Genomic DNA, 12,920 nt, shown 5'->3' with positions numbered 1-12,920 from the left:
TACTTTAGGGACCCTGTTGCAGTAGTCTGTTCCCTATGAAGTCTCATATAAAACTCATATTAGTTGGGAAATCTCAGTTGCAGACCAGTTCTTGCTTTTTAATCAACATTAAGTCCAAAGAAGCAGTTTCTCTCACTGTTAACCTCAATACTCCTTAGAAATGAAATTGTCAGAAAGACAAATCAATAATTTAATACATGCTCTACTTTTATTAGAATGAGAATCTCAGCATATGTCTGGAGATTTGACATCCCTAATCACTGTTATATTTCACATTCTTACAACATTTGTCATCTCTATTAAGAATTAAGTATCCATATTATTTTATGCCTCTTTTAAGACAAATGTGTTTACGATTGCCCTTTGTGCATTCTGATTCATGGCATCAAGGCTAGTGGAAATAATTCCCTAAAAATATATTTTTCTTCAGATTTTAAGAAACTCCTTAATTACTGACAAGAAAACATTTCTTACTAGCTAGAAAATAATATAAAGTATTCTAAAAAAAACCAACTTATCTGAATAAGTAGATTACATAATTTCAAATAGTAAAAATCTTGGGTAGAGGTTTTCTATACCTTTATTGAAGTTTTGTCAGTATTCTCTTTTGCCCCCTAAAACAACTACTGGTTTATAATAAATGCTTGCATAATATTTAGTCTCCATTTGTTCATCTATAAGAGGTTTTAACTAGATAACATCCTTTGGTTTTAGAATGTTATAAGATTTGTAATATATGCTGTTCCCTTTCCCTAGAGATAAAAGGAATTTAGCAAGATAGGCCAATTCATAGAACTGTTCAATTATCAGGATTTAATATGTCTATTTTCAATGGTTCCTAACACATTTTCAGACTACTGGAAGATGTTTAACTTAGACTAACAGCAAATGTCTCAGAATAATCTAAAAGAGCTGTAAGAAATCGTTCCTTAGTAAAAAATAAACTATGATGTTAGGACAATTCTGTCTTCCATGTTTAAAATAAGTATCTAATGTAGTTTAATATGTCTAAAAATATGAAAAGTTATATCTAATTTTTATAGGAAAGAGACTTAGTAATCATACCTGCGGGCACAAAGTTTCTAGGTGATTGGCTGCAATTCTGACAATTTTAATTCCATCTTCATTTGTCGACATGGAACAAGCAAGATTTGCAACCTGGAACATAATTCAAAAGAATGGAAATTATTTTAGATCATCAAGGAAATGCAGAAACACTTGTTATCCTGGACAAGTAGGAGTATGCAGGTATTCACTGAAAATATACTGACAAACAGCCCTATCATAAACGTCACTGTTATCTGTTTTATGAAAAAAAAATCAGAGAAACCAATAAAACAAATAACAACAAAGGGTCCTAGACAATTATGTAAAACAAAAATGAAATGCTGATGAATAAATCAGTAAACTCTACATGGTTCTTGACATTAACATCTAACCCATAATAAGAAGCTCTGATGGAACTGAAAAAAAAAAGAGTTTATGGATTGAATGCTAATAGGTTCTTGGAATCTCATATGATTGTGGTTTATTTTAAGTTTGTAATTGGTTTATTATTTCCCAGAGGTCTATTATGCATACTTAAGTTGCATTAAGCATGACTGTATCTTATTCATGTTTTATTCAGCATAAAATATACTCCCAAGCTGGACAAATACAAGACAATTAAATACTTTTTTCTGTTCTTTATTTTCTACTATAATGTAATGGGCACTGTTTAACATTATAGCAGTCAATTTGATTCAAGCATTAGCAACACCCAAGTTTATTTTATTTTATTGCTTCTGAAATTTACACACTCTTCCAGTGAAATGGTTGTTATTTTAAATAATTGCCATTATGTCCATCACCTAAATGCAATATTTACAAATACTTCCATTAGGCCATAGAAGAGCCATGGAGAGAGTGTGGGATCCTTTCCCCTTCGATTGAACTCCACTCTTGTCCTACACTCCTCCTGCTACCACACTGAGGGTTATAGAGGCAATGTTTTCTCTGATGTATAAAATATGCCATTATCTTCATCACTGCAGGGGGATAGTTTTCCAAAGAATAATTTTTCTACCTTTCCATTGAGTCCATTTATTATTATATACTTTAATACATTACAGTTTTTACTGTTCAAATTTCAAAATACATTCAGTTGTAAAGAAACCTTCATATCAGTTTCACACAATGCAAATGAAAAACAAACATAGATTGAGATCACTATTTTAAGAGTACCACAATATTATCATTTAAATGGATTTACAGTCTTTGCTTTTTTTTTTATACCATTGCTTTTAATATGTCAGTAGTGAAATAACCCCTTGGTTTGAATTTACATATAATAAAATAACAAGCATACATTATTTAACTGTGGAAGGGCATTGTTCACTTTACTAAAGTACAAGAAAATGGATAACTTGAAAAGGTCTTTTGTTGGCTTGAAGGTCATAATGCCTCAACTTTCATATCTGACACATAATTAGCACATTCGTGAATTATCTGAAAAGGGCAACAGTTCCTGTGCCTCTCTACCCTACCCCCCAACCTCGTTCAGTGATATGAAACTTAGCACTCTAATTGCTTCAGTATGTATTACATTTGTTTGCACCTCACTTGCAGAAAATACCTATCTGTAAATAGAGCACTGTTTGTTTAAAGCATATGTGCATATTATATATATGCATGCGTATGTTTATGTACATATACATGCATATATATGCTTGTGTGTGCATATGTGTGCATGTGCCATGTGTGTTTATACATACATATTTATACTCATTCAATTCAAATTAACTGAGTACCTCTTAATCCAGAGCTTAAAATTATAGATAACTATCCCCAAGTTGACATTCTTTTACTTTTTTAAAATGTATTATCTTCCTCTTCTTTCCTTTTTTAAAGTAGGCTTTCTTGTTCCAGATACTTGATGGCCATAATGTTTACTGCAAGACAATTAAATGACTAATATAACATGGAAATTTTTCTAAATACAGTTTGCATTTATATAAGAAGAATTATTTATTTTTATAATATTTTCAAATGAAAATACAACTAAAATTTTGTTTTCTACCCAAAATTTACTATTCAATTAATTATCATGTTATTATTATTTCTGTCTTCATTTATGCAGTGCTTGTGTGTATCTGAACTTCTCCCTTACCAGAGCTATCCAATGTCAGCTCATTTAGGCAATCAAGTACTATTTCAAGGCATGTGCAATTTTAGTGAAATTTTGCACAACAAGGTTTCATTTAAAATATAGTGTGCATGACAAGGCATAAAAGTTAAATGTCAGAAAAAAAATTATATTTCCAATGTGACTGATTTGCAACATTTTTCAAAGTCAGATCAGTGAAAGAATGAAAGCCAAATTTCTTCTATAATAATTTTTCCTAAATTTTGTGTGAGTTTTCAGACAACCAAGTATATTTCCAAGCACATTATGAAGGTAACTCCCTACTTGTCAAAGAAAATAGCATGTAAATAAAATATTTAATAAATTATTTGTAATATTTTGACATATGACACACTTTATTTATCTACCTATGACTATGTTTCAGAAATCTGGATAAAACTTCATTATATAAACAGAATCTCATAATAATCTTCTTCCCACTAAGGAAAACTAGGAGGTAGGGAAGTTTTGGAGACTAACAGATATGGGTTTGAATCTGATTCCCCCAATCAATAAGCTCCTGTTGGTGAGAAGGATGCTAACCTCTCTTATGCTGCTTTATTATCTATAAATTATATGTGGTACTATTTACCCCACTGGGACATTTTGAGAGTTATATAAAACTGTGTGAAGAAGGTCTGATACCTGGCAGCCCTGACCATACAATGAACTTCTGTTCATCCCATTTACTTCTCAACTAATAGCAGGAAAAGAATCTTCACACTCTCAAAGGTTTTGAAGAATTAAAGCCTTAGGAACCTAAATAAATTTAACAAAACATCTAATTCAAGAGCCACAAATTCAAATTCTTTCAAAACCCATACAGGGAGGAGGAGATGACAGATTAAAGAAAGGAAGCATGTATCAGCAGTAACTCAGCACCAGGCTTATAATGCAGGAAGACTGCTCCTCAGTGAGGTAAGTAACTAAGGAATCTCCCTGAAACTTAATACTGAGTGGCAAAAACAAACAAACAAACAAACAAAACCATACAGCTACAGAAGTTTGGTAACTTGGACATAAGATATCATATCTTAGAGATGCCAGCTCTGGCCACCACCAGCAGCAGCAGAGCAGAGCAGGGAGTGCAGACAACTGAGATAGGTGCCTAGAAGATTTTTAAAAAATTAAAATAAATAAAAATTGATTTGGGGAAGCCTGTAATTTACAGAGGAGGGCTATTTTACAGACAGGGAGCTGGCAGAGAAAGCATCTCAGTGAAAAACAAATCTAAAGTAGTCCCCAGGGACAAAAGCATTCTCTGGTGGCAACACAGAATGCCCTTTGGTGGTGTGGCATGGAAAGCACTTTGAGGGTAGTCCTCTTAGAATGTTCTCCATGGGGATAGCGTAGAAAGCCCTCGGGACAGGCATGAAACAGATTGGCAGGTGAGGAAAATGTTCCCAGGCACTAAAAGCTGTTTCTGTCCAGTTTGGGTAGCTGTGAACAGAGACAGGGTTTGGGAACTCATAAAGGAAGTTCTTAACAGCCAATGAAAAGCTTCCCAGAGAGTACTTGAACCAGAGAGATTGAAACAGCCACAAAGAAAATTTTACCTGGATTATTCAGCCTCTGTATCCCAAGGGAAAAAAAAACTCACGTAATTGTCAGCAGCCCATAAGAATTATTGCAGGATGCTCACTGTGACCACACAAATGCATTGGTGCAACAGGTGGATACCAGTTATTTATGTCCATAGTACTGAAGGTGAAACTGGTGCAGGATTTGTCTCTATGTCCTAAAAATGGATTTTAAATCCAGAAGAGATTGCAACTCCATGCCAATAGGGGGTGTAGTAAAAATTTCAAAATCCCATCAACAGAGTTCTAACATTCACCAAAACCCAAATCCCCAAAACTGGAAACTCCAATCTAGAACTCTGCATTACCCTGACTATAGAATTACATAATTTGTCAGCACTCCCCTAATTCCATCGAATACTGGAAGACTGGAAGCTAAGAGCTACTATACCTGGCTGGTAGCTAGGTGAGAAACACAGCAGTAATGGTCAAAAAATACAGAGTCAAAAATAAAGTATGAAATTCTATCTCTGACAACAGATTTGACCACAGCAGTTGAACAAGTCCTGTATCTCTCATTAAGATTCATTTTTTTCTTCTTTTCCTTTCTTCTTTAAATTATTTTTTCTCCAAATTCCCATTTTTTTCTCTGATTAAATTTTAAAATTTTTATTCAATATGTTAAAATAATATTATTTTATTATTCTTCATTTTTTTTCATTATGCATGACCTAGTGTGTATGTGTGGTTGTATATGCTTTCACTGTGTGGATATTTTTTGATAGATTTGTATAGATTTGTTATATGCATGTAACTTTATTTACACATTAACAGCTCTTTCCACATGTTTATTATTTTGGCTAAATTAGAATCCAGTGGGACATAATTATATGAGGATTCAAGTTGTTTTGATCTTACATTTGCTGGTTCATGCATACCTAGGTTCTGGGCCCTCCTATCTCCCCTTCCTTACTCTCTTCCCCAATAAGAGCCAAAATATCCTGTTCCCTCCTATTATGTTTTTTATTACTTTCTGTTAATTTTTTATTCCTCTTTCTTTAAAACTGATATCTGCTACCTATCTCCTGTCTCTCCTATAATCACTTTTTCAAACACTTCAAACTTTTTCTTTTTTCCCATCCTATTTTTAAGAAACTGTAATTTCACTTTAATAGAAATTATATATTTAATGTAATTTCTACCCCATTCATGTTATTGTGATTATTAGTACAGTGGCCAACATAGTAGACACAATAAAAAGATATGAACTATATCTGACATTGATAGTTTTCATATCATGTAAGATATAGTTCATATCTTTTTATTGTTGGTACTAATGTTAAATGCTGACCCTGCCATTCCTATGTAGGTGGCAATCAGTATTATAGATGTCGAAGGAGACATCAAACATTTAAGGCTGTACATATGTCACTGAAATTAGTGCTATTCCTAGTCACCCTCTCTAAAGATGAGCTAAAAAGAGATTAGAACACTTTAAGATCATAGAATAGAGATTCTGCTGCCATGATATACTCATATCTGAAACAAGCAGTAGTCAAATTTTACCCCATACATCATCTAGTCCCACCTGAGCCTTAACATTATTCCAACACAAAGTTATGAGAAGACCAAAAAAAAAAAAAAAAAGCAACCAGGACCCCAAAAGAAACCTCAGCTCCCACCCCTTGAAATTTACTTATATATCAAAAGCAGAAATCCCAGAATAAGTAAGATAATTACACACAAAAGGACACATGTAAGGAAAACAAATAAAGAGGATGTGGGATCCATCTCAATTTATGTTCAAGTTTAAGACTTCTAAAAACATGAGGAAACAGGGAAACAAATCTCTCTCCAAGATTCAAAATCCCTGAGTAAAGTATCCACTGATACTGAAGAGGTTGAACTCCCAGAGAAAGATTATAAAAAAAAATAATTACTAAAATGTTCAATAGACTAAAAGAAGATCTAAGGAATGAATTAAGGAGCAAATACAGGAGATGAAAGAACACTTCCATAAAGAAATGGAAATATGGAAAAAAATAATCAAATGTAAAATTCACTTAAAAGTATCATTAACAGTTTAAATAGCATAGAAATTAGAAATTCAGTTCTTGAAGGAAGAACTTCAGGCCATGAAGACAGAGCATACGAACTTGCGTACACAGACTGCAATAAGAGGTAAAAAAGTGACAGCACATGATCAGAATCTACAAGAACTCTGGGACAACAATAAGAGACCAAACCTGAGAATTGCTGGGACAATATAAGATGGAGATACAAGCCAACAGTGTTAAGAACATTTCAATGAGATCATTAGAGAAAACTTTTTCCATATCAGAAATGAAATAGATATACACATAGAGAAGACAGGCAGGACCCCAAATAGACCTAGTCAAATGAAAAGTTCCACAAGAAACATCATAATTGTAAGGATGACCTTAGGCCTCAGTCTAAGCAATTCCTTTTTAAAACTTCAGTTTGAAACCTGAAGTCTCACCAGGCATGCCTAACGAAGCCCTCCAGTATGGACCTCAGGCATAAACAAGTCACTTATCCCCACCCTGACAAACTCAGAGTGAAGTCTCTGGCATGTTGTCCTTGCCCCATAAGGGGGAAAGGCAAGAAAATCAGGATGGGGACCACCAGACCAGATGCTTTAGCCCCAGGGCAAATGACATTATGGAGAAACTTAGTGGCAGCTGATAGGGAGTGAAAGGGTGGTCAGAAGTCCCAAAATTTAGTATCAATGATGGAGCAAATGAAAAGACATTCAGCCAGCTGACACTGATGCCCTCATGCTGGAGAGCCTGATAAGGGTCTGGACTGACATCCCAATTCTTCTCATCCTTTGCCTGATCCTCTGCATCTTCCTCACTGCTCTCAAACTCTACAGCCACATCTTGACCCTGGTGAGAGCCGCAACTTCTCCCTATGACCCTCTCCTTAACCAGCCATCAGCTCCACCCCAGAAGAAGCCTGCCTTGGTTTCTGATCTGATCATGACAGTCTGAGTGAGTGTGCATCTGCTGTAATTAAAGATTAAGGCTTGAGACTTTTGATCTGACCCTTGAGTTTAGTATGCAGAGGGAATGTCTGTCATGGACCTGTCATGATTAATTGTGTTTGCAGTGCTTATAATTAATCTAGAATTGTTTGCTGTGAATTTATTATGTCTATTGCAGTGCCTAGAATTAAGGATTATCTTTTTCTTGATTAAGAACCTATAGAGTGAAATTGTATTCAGTGATTTGAGTGAATAAAGCACTGACAAAGGCAGAAGTGCATGGACAGTGTATTTCTCCCCTTCAACTGCATAGGTTGCATCTTTTGCTCATCATGACAATAATGAAAATGTCTAACATATGAAATAAGAAAAAAATATTAAAAGTTGCAAGAGAGAAACACCAGGTCACATTTAGAGGCAAACCAATAGGGCTCATGTCTGATTTCTCAGTTCAGACCCTAATATAAAGGAGAGCTTGGAATGAGATATTATAAACACTAAATGAAAACAACTGCCAGTCAAGTCTGCTATACCCAGCAAAGCTCAGTTTCAAATTTGAGGGGGAAATAAAAAATGTTCTATAACAATAATAAACTAAAATGATTCATGACTACCAAGCCAGCACCACAAAGAATATTCAAAGATAAACTGCACACAGAGAAACCCAAAACAAATCCTAAAACTCCCAAATAGAGAAGACGAATAGAAGGGTAATTTACTAAACAAGAATCAAGACAGTATTAAATATAGCAAAAAAAAATCAAAATGACAGGAAACCACAAACATATATTCATATGAACATGAATGTTAATGATCTCAACTCCCCAAATAAAAGATATAGATTAACAGAATGAAAAAAAAAAACAAGATTCAACTATATGCTGTTTACAACAGACTCATCTCTTAGAAAAAGACATTCACAGGCTAAATATAAAAGGATGGAAAAAATATTGGACCCAATGGAGTTTGAAAACAAGAAGAAGTAGCTGTTCTCACATAGTATAAGGTAGATATCAAGCAAAAATTAATCAGAAGAGATAGCCTGATAAAGGGAATAATCTAAGAAGAAGACATAACAGTAGTAAACATTTATACCCCAAATGTCAGCACACCCAATTACATTATATTTGAAAAAATATGTCTTGATATTAAATCTCAGATCCCGATATGATAACATTGGGTGATTTCAACATATGCTTACCATTAATAGACAGGTCATCAAAACATAAAATCAATAAAGATATTTCCAACTAAAATAAAACAATAAATCAAAATTATATAACAGACATCTACAGAATATTTTATCCCCAAATAGCTGAATTTATCTTCTTCTCAGCAGCTCAATGAACTGTTTGTAAAGTAGACCATACTCTAGATCACAAAGTCAAAGTGTGTGTGTGTATGTATGTGTGTGTGTGTGTATGTGTATATATATATATATATATATAATCCCATGCATCCTATTGGATAATAATGGAATAAAACTAAAGATGAACAGCAAAAACAATAATAGAAACTACATAAACACATAAGATTGAATGTGTTTCATTCTTTTAAATGTGTTATTTAGAATGTGTTATTCAGAATGTGTTATTCTTTAAATGAATAATGGATCAAAGAATAATTAAAAGTAGAAATCAAGAAATTCTTAGAAACAAACAAGAACAGAGATACAACATATCAATATCTTTGGGATGGTATGAAAATAGTTCTTTGATACATTAAAAAATTAGATCCCATATAAATAAGCTTATACTCCACTTTAAGGCCTTAGATAAAAGTACAAACTAATTCCAAAGGCAGCAAAAGACAGGAAACAATATCAGAACAAAAATTAATAAAATTGAAAATGAGGAATAATACATAGGATCAATGCAGTGAAGTGCTGATTTTTCAAAAAGACAAATAAGATTGGTAAACCCTTACCGAAACTAAACAAAATAGAGAGAAGACCCAAATTAGTCAATAGCGATGAAAAAGGAAATATCACCACAGATCCTTCTGAAATCCAAAGGATCATCAGAAACTATTTTGAAAATTTATACTCCAATAAACTTGAAAATCTAGAAGACATTGACAAATTTCTGGACACAGCAAATATGCCAAAATTAAATCAGGAAGATAGAAAACCTAAACAAACCAATATCAAGTAATGAAATTGAAACAGCAATTAAAAGACTTCCAGAAAAGAAATGTCCAGATCTAGATGAATTCTCAGCAGAGTTCTACTAGATATATAAAGAAGAAAGATTAGTCTTTTTCAAATTATTCTATGAAATTAAAAAAGGAAATAACACTCCCAAATACATTCTATGAAGACAGTATAACCCTAGTACCAAAACCCGACAAAGATACATCAAGGAAAGAAACCTACAGAACAATATCCTTGATGAACATAGATGCAAAAATTCTTAACAAAATATTAGCACATTTAAAAACATATCAAGAAAATAAGGCATCATGATCAAATGGATTTCACTTCAGGGATGCAAGGTTGTTTCAACATGCAAATCAATAAATGCAATTGACCACTTAAACATAATTAAAGTCAAGAATCACACAATAATCTCAATAGATGCAGAGAAATTCTTTAATAAAATTCAACATATATTCATATTAAATATTCTGGAGAATCTAGGAATTTAAGAAATTACCTCAATATCATAAAGGCTATCTATGACAAACCCAATGTCACTATCATACTGAAAGTAGAAAAATGAAAAACATTGCTTCTAAAATCAGAAATAAGACAAGAATGTCCATTTTCACCACTGCTATTCAATATAGTCCCCAAAACATTAGTAAAAGCAATCAGTCAAGAGTAGGAAATTAAAGGGATACAAAAGGAAAAGAAGAAGTCAAACTATCTCTGTTTGTTGATGACATGATCCTATATCTAGAAGACTCCTACTGTAACACCCCCTCCCCCAAAAAAAAACTACACCAGAAGACTTCTAGCAATTTTAAATGGTGTTGGCTATGTAGCAGGATACAAGATCTACACCCATAAATCAATAGCATTCTTGTATTACAATAGGGATTAAGCCAAGGAAGAAGTTGGGAAAACCATCCTATTCATAATAACTTCAAAAAAATTACTTGAAATTAATCTAACCAAGGAGATAAAAGAACTCTACAATGAAAAATTATAGAATACTGTAGAAAGAAATTGCAGAAGACCTTCGATAATGGAAAGACCTTCCATGTTTTTGGATAGGCATAATTAAGATTGTCAAGATGGCCATAGTAACAAAAGCAATATATAGATTCCATACAATCCCTATCAAAATTCCTATGACATTATTATTCACAGAATTAGGGGGGAAATCCTTAAATTTATTTGGAAGAATAACAGATCCAGAATAGCCAAAACTATGAGCAAGACTTATTTAGGAGGCAGCACAATACTAAATCTCAAATTATACTACAGAGCTGTAGTAACAAAAACAGCATGGCATTGGCATCAGAGTAGACATGAAGATCAAAGGGACAGAAGATACAGAGATTAAACCCACATATTTACAGCCATACTTAACAAAGGTGCCAAAAACATAGTTTGGAGAAAATACAGCCTTTATAATAGATGGTGCTAGGAAAACTGGAAAGCTGTACGTAGAAGACTGGAATTATATCTCTATTTTTCATCCTGCACACAATTCAAAATCAAAATGGTTCAAAGATTTAGGAACTAGATCATAAACCTTGCAACTACTAGAAGAAAACATAGGGTAAATATCCATCATACTAGTGCTGTCACAAAATTCCTAAACAAGACCCCCAAGGGGAGAAAATAAAACTAAGAATTAAAAAGTGGGATGCCATTAAATGAAAAAAACTTCTGCACAGCAAAAGAAACAATTCAGAGCATAAAGAGAGCCTACAGAATGGGAGAAATCTTGGCCAGAAACTCCTCCCATGGGAATTAATATCCAGAATATATAAAGAACTTAAAACCAAAAAACAAATAACCCAATAAAGAAATGAGAAAAAGAAACAGAAATTTCTCAAAAGAAGAAATGGCCAACAAATATGTGAAAAAAAAAATGCTCAACATCTCTAGCAATCAAGGAAATGTAAATTAAAACTACACTAAAATTTTATCTCAGTCCGATTAGAATGGAAATCATCAAAAATACAAACAATAGTAAATGCTGTAGTAATAGTAAATGCATTTACTGGGGAAGGTGTAGGGAAAAAGAAACACCTGTACATTGTTGGTGGGACTGCAGACTAGACTCTAGAAATCAGTATGGAGACTCCACACAAAACTTGGAATGGAAATACCATATGACCCAACAATCCCATTCCTTGATATTTTCCCAAAAGAACCAAATGAGCATACTATACTAATACAGCCTTGTCAATACTTATAGAAGCACAATTTACAATAAATAAATTATAGAATTAACCCAGATGTCCATATAGATGAGTGGATTAAGAAACTGTGGTATTTATACACAGTGGAGTTCTACTGAACCAAAATGAATAATGAAATTATGGCATTTGCTAGTAACTGGATGGAAATGGAGAATATCATACTAAGTGAAATAAGTCAGACTCAGAAATTCAAAGATCAAATGTTTTCTCTGATATGCAGAAGCTAGAATGAAATAAAGGAAAGGGTAAGGGAAAATGGGATATAATAAAGATATAGGGATGCTCAGTAGTATAGAAGGAGATGGAGTAGCAGAGTAGAGGGATGGGAAAGGAGAGGCAATGCAGAATGAATTCTTAAAAATTTATATTATGTTCACATATAAATATACCACAGGGAATTTCACATTAGTATATAAGTAAAAAGAACCAATCAAAAATAAATAAATAAGCAAAAGGAAGCCTAGTTGAGTAAAGGAAAGATAACAAGTAGGGGAACACACAAGGGAGGGAAAAGGGGGTATCACAAACTGAAAGCAAATTCTATGCATGCATGATTTTGTTGGCATGAACCCACTATTATGTGTAGCTATAGTGCTCTAATAAAAAACCCATACAGGAAATAAAAACATGTTAGATATAATTCAAAGAAAAGTGGAATGTTGGAGCCTCAAGCAAAATGTGACCTCTGATCCTACTCTCTAAATCCTCTAGTGTATACATAGAAAAACAACATCAAATGGGGGATATACTCACACCAACCAACGATAAGAATATTGTTAACCAGGTATACATATGTGCTCTTTAACCCTGAATTGAAGTACTGACAAAGCTTTCTGCATTGAAATAATTGCAG

The 12,920-nt window shown here is 33.3% G+C and overlaps 1 protein-coding gene across 4 annotated transcripts in view; it reads right to left on the bottom strand.

Annotated features, from left to right (window-relative positions):
- Positions 1-12,920, bottom strand: part of Ctnna3 (catenin alpha 3) — a 1,728,170-nt gene that overhangs the window by 666,319 nt on the left and 1,048,931 nt on the right. For all 4 annotated transcript variants that reach the window (XM_027931212.2, XM_027931213.2, XM_071611230.1 and 1 more), the window contains one exon: positions 1,066-1,158. In XM_027931212.2, the coding sequence (XP_027787013.2) occupies positions 1,066-1,158 (93 nt within the window). The remainder of the gene's footprint in view (positions 1-1,065; positions 1,159-12,920) is intronic.

This window comes from Marmota flaviventris, chromosome 4 (genome assembly GCF_047511675.1).
Source record: "Marmota flaviventris isolate mMarFla1 chromosome 4, mMarFla1.hap1, whole genome shotgun sequence".
Taxonomy (NCBI): domain Eukaryota; kingdom Metazoa; phylum Chordata; class Mammalia; order Rodentia; family Sciuridae; genus Marmota; species Marmota flaviventris.
Note: the sequence above shows the minus strand (reverse complement) of the source record. Positions and strands in the feature narration are given on the sequence as shown.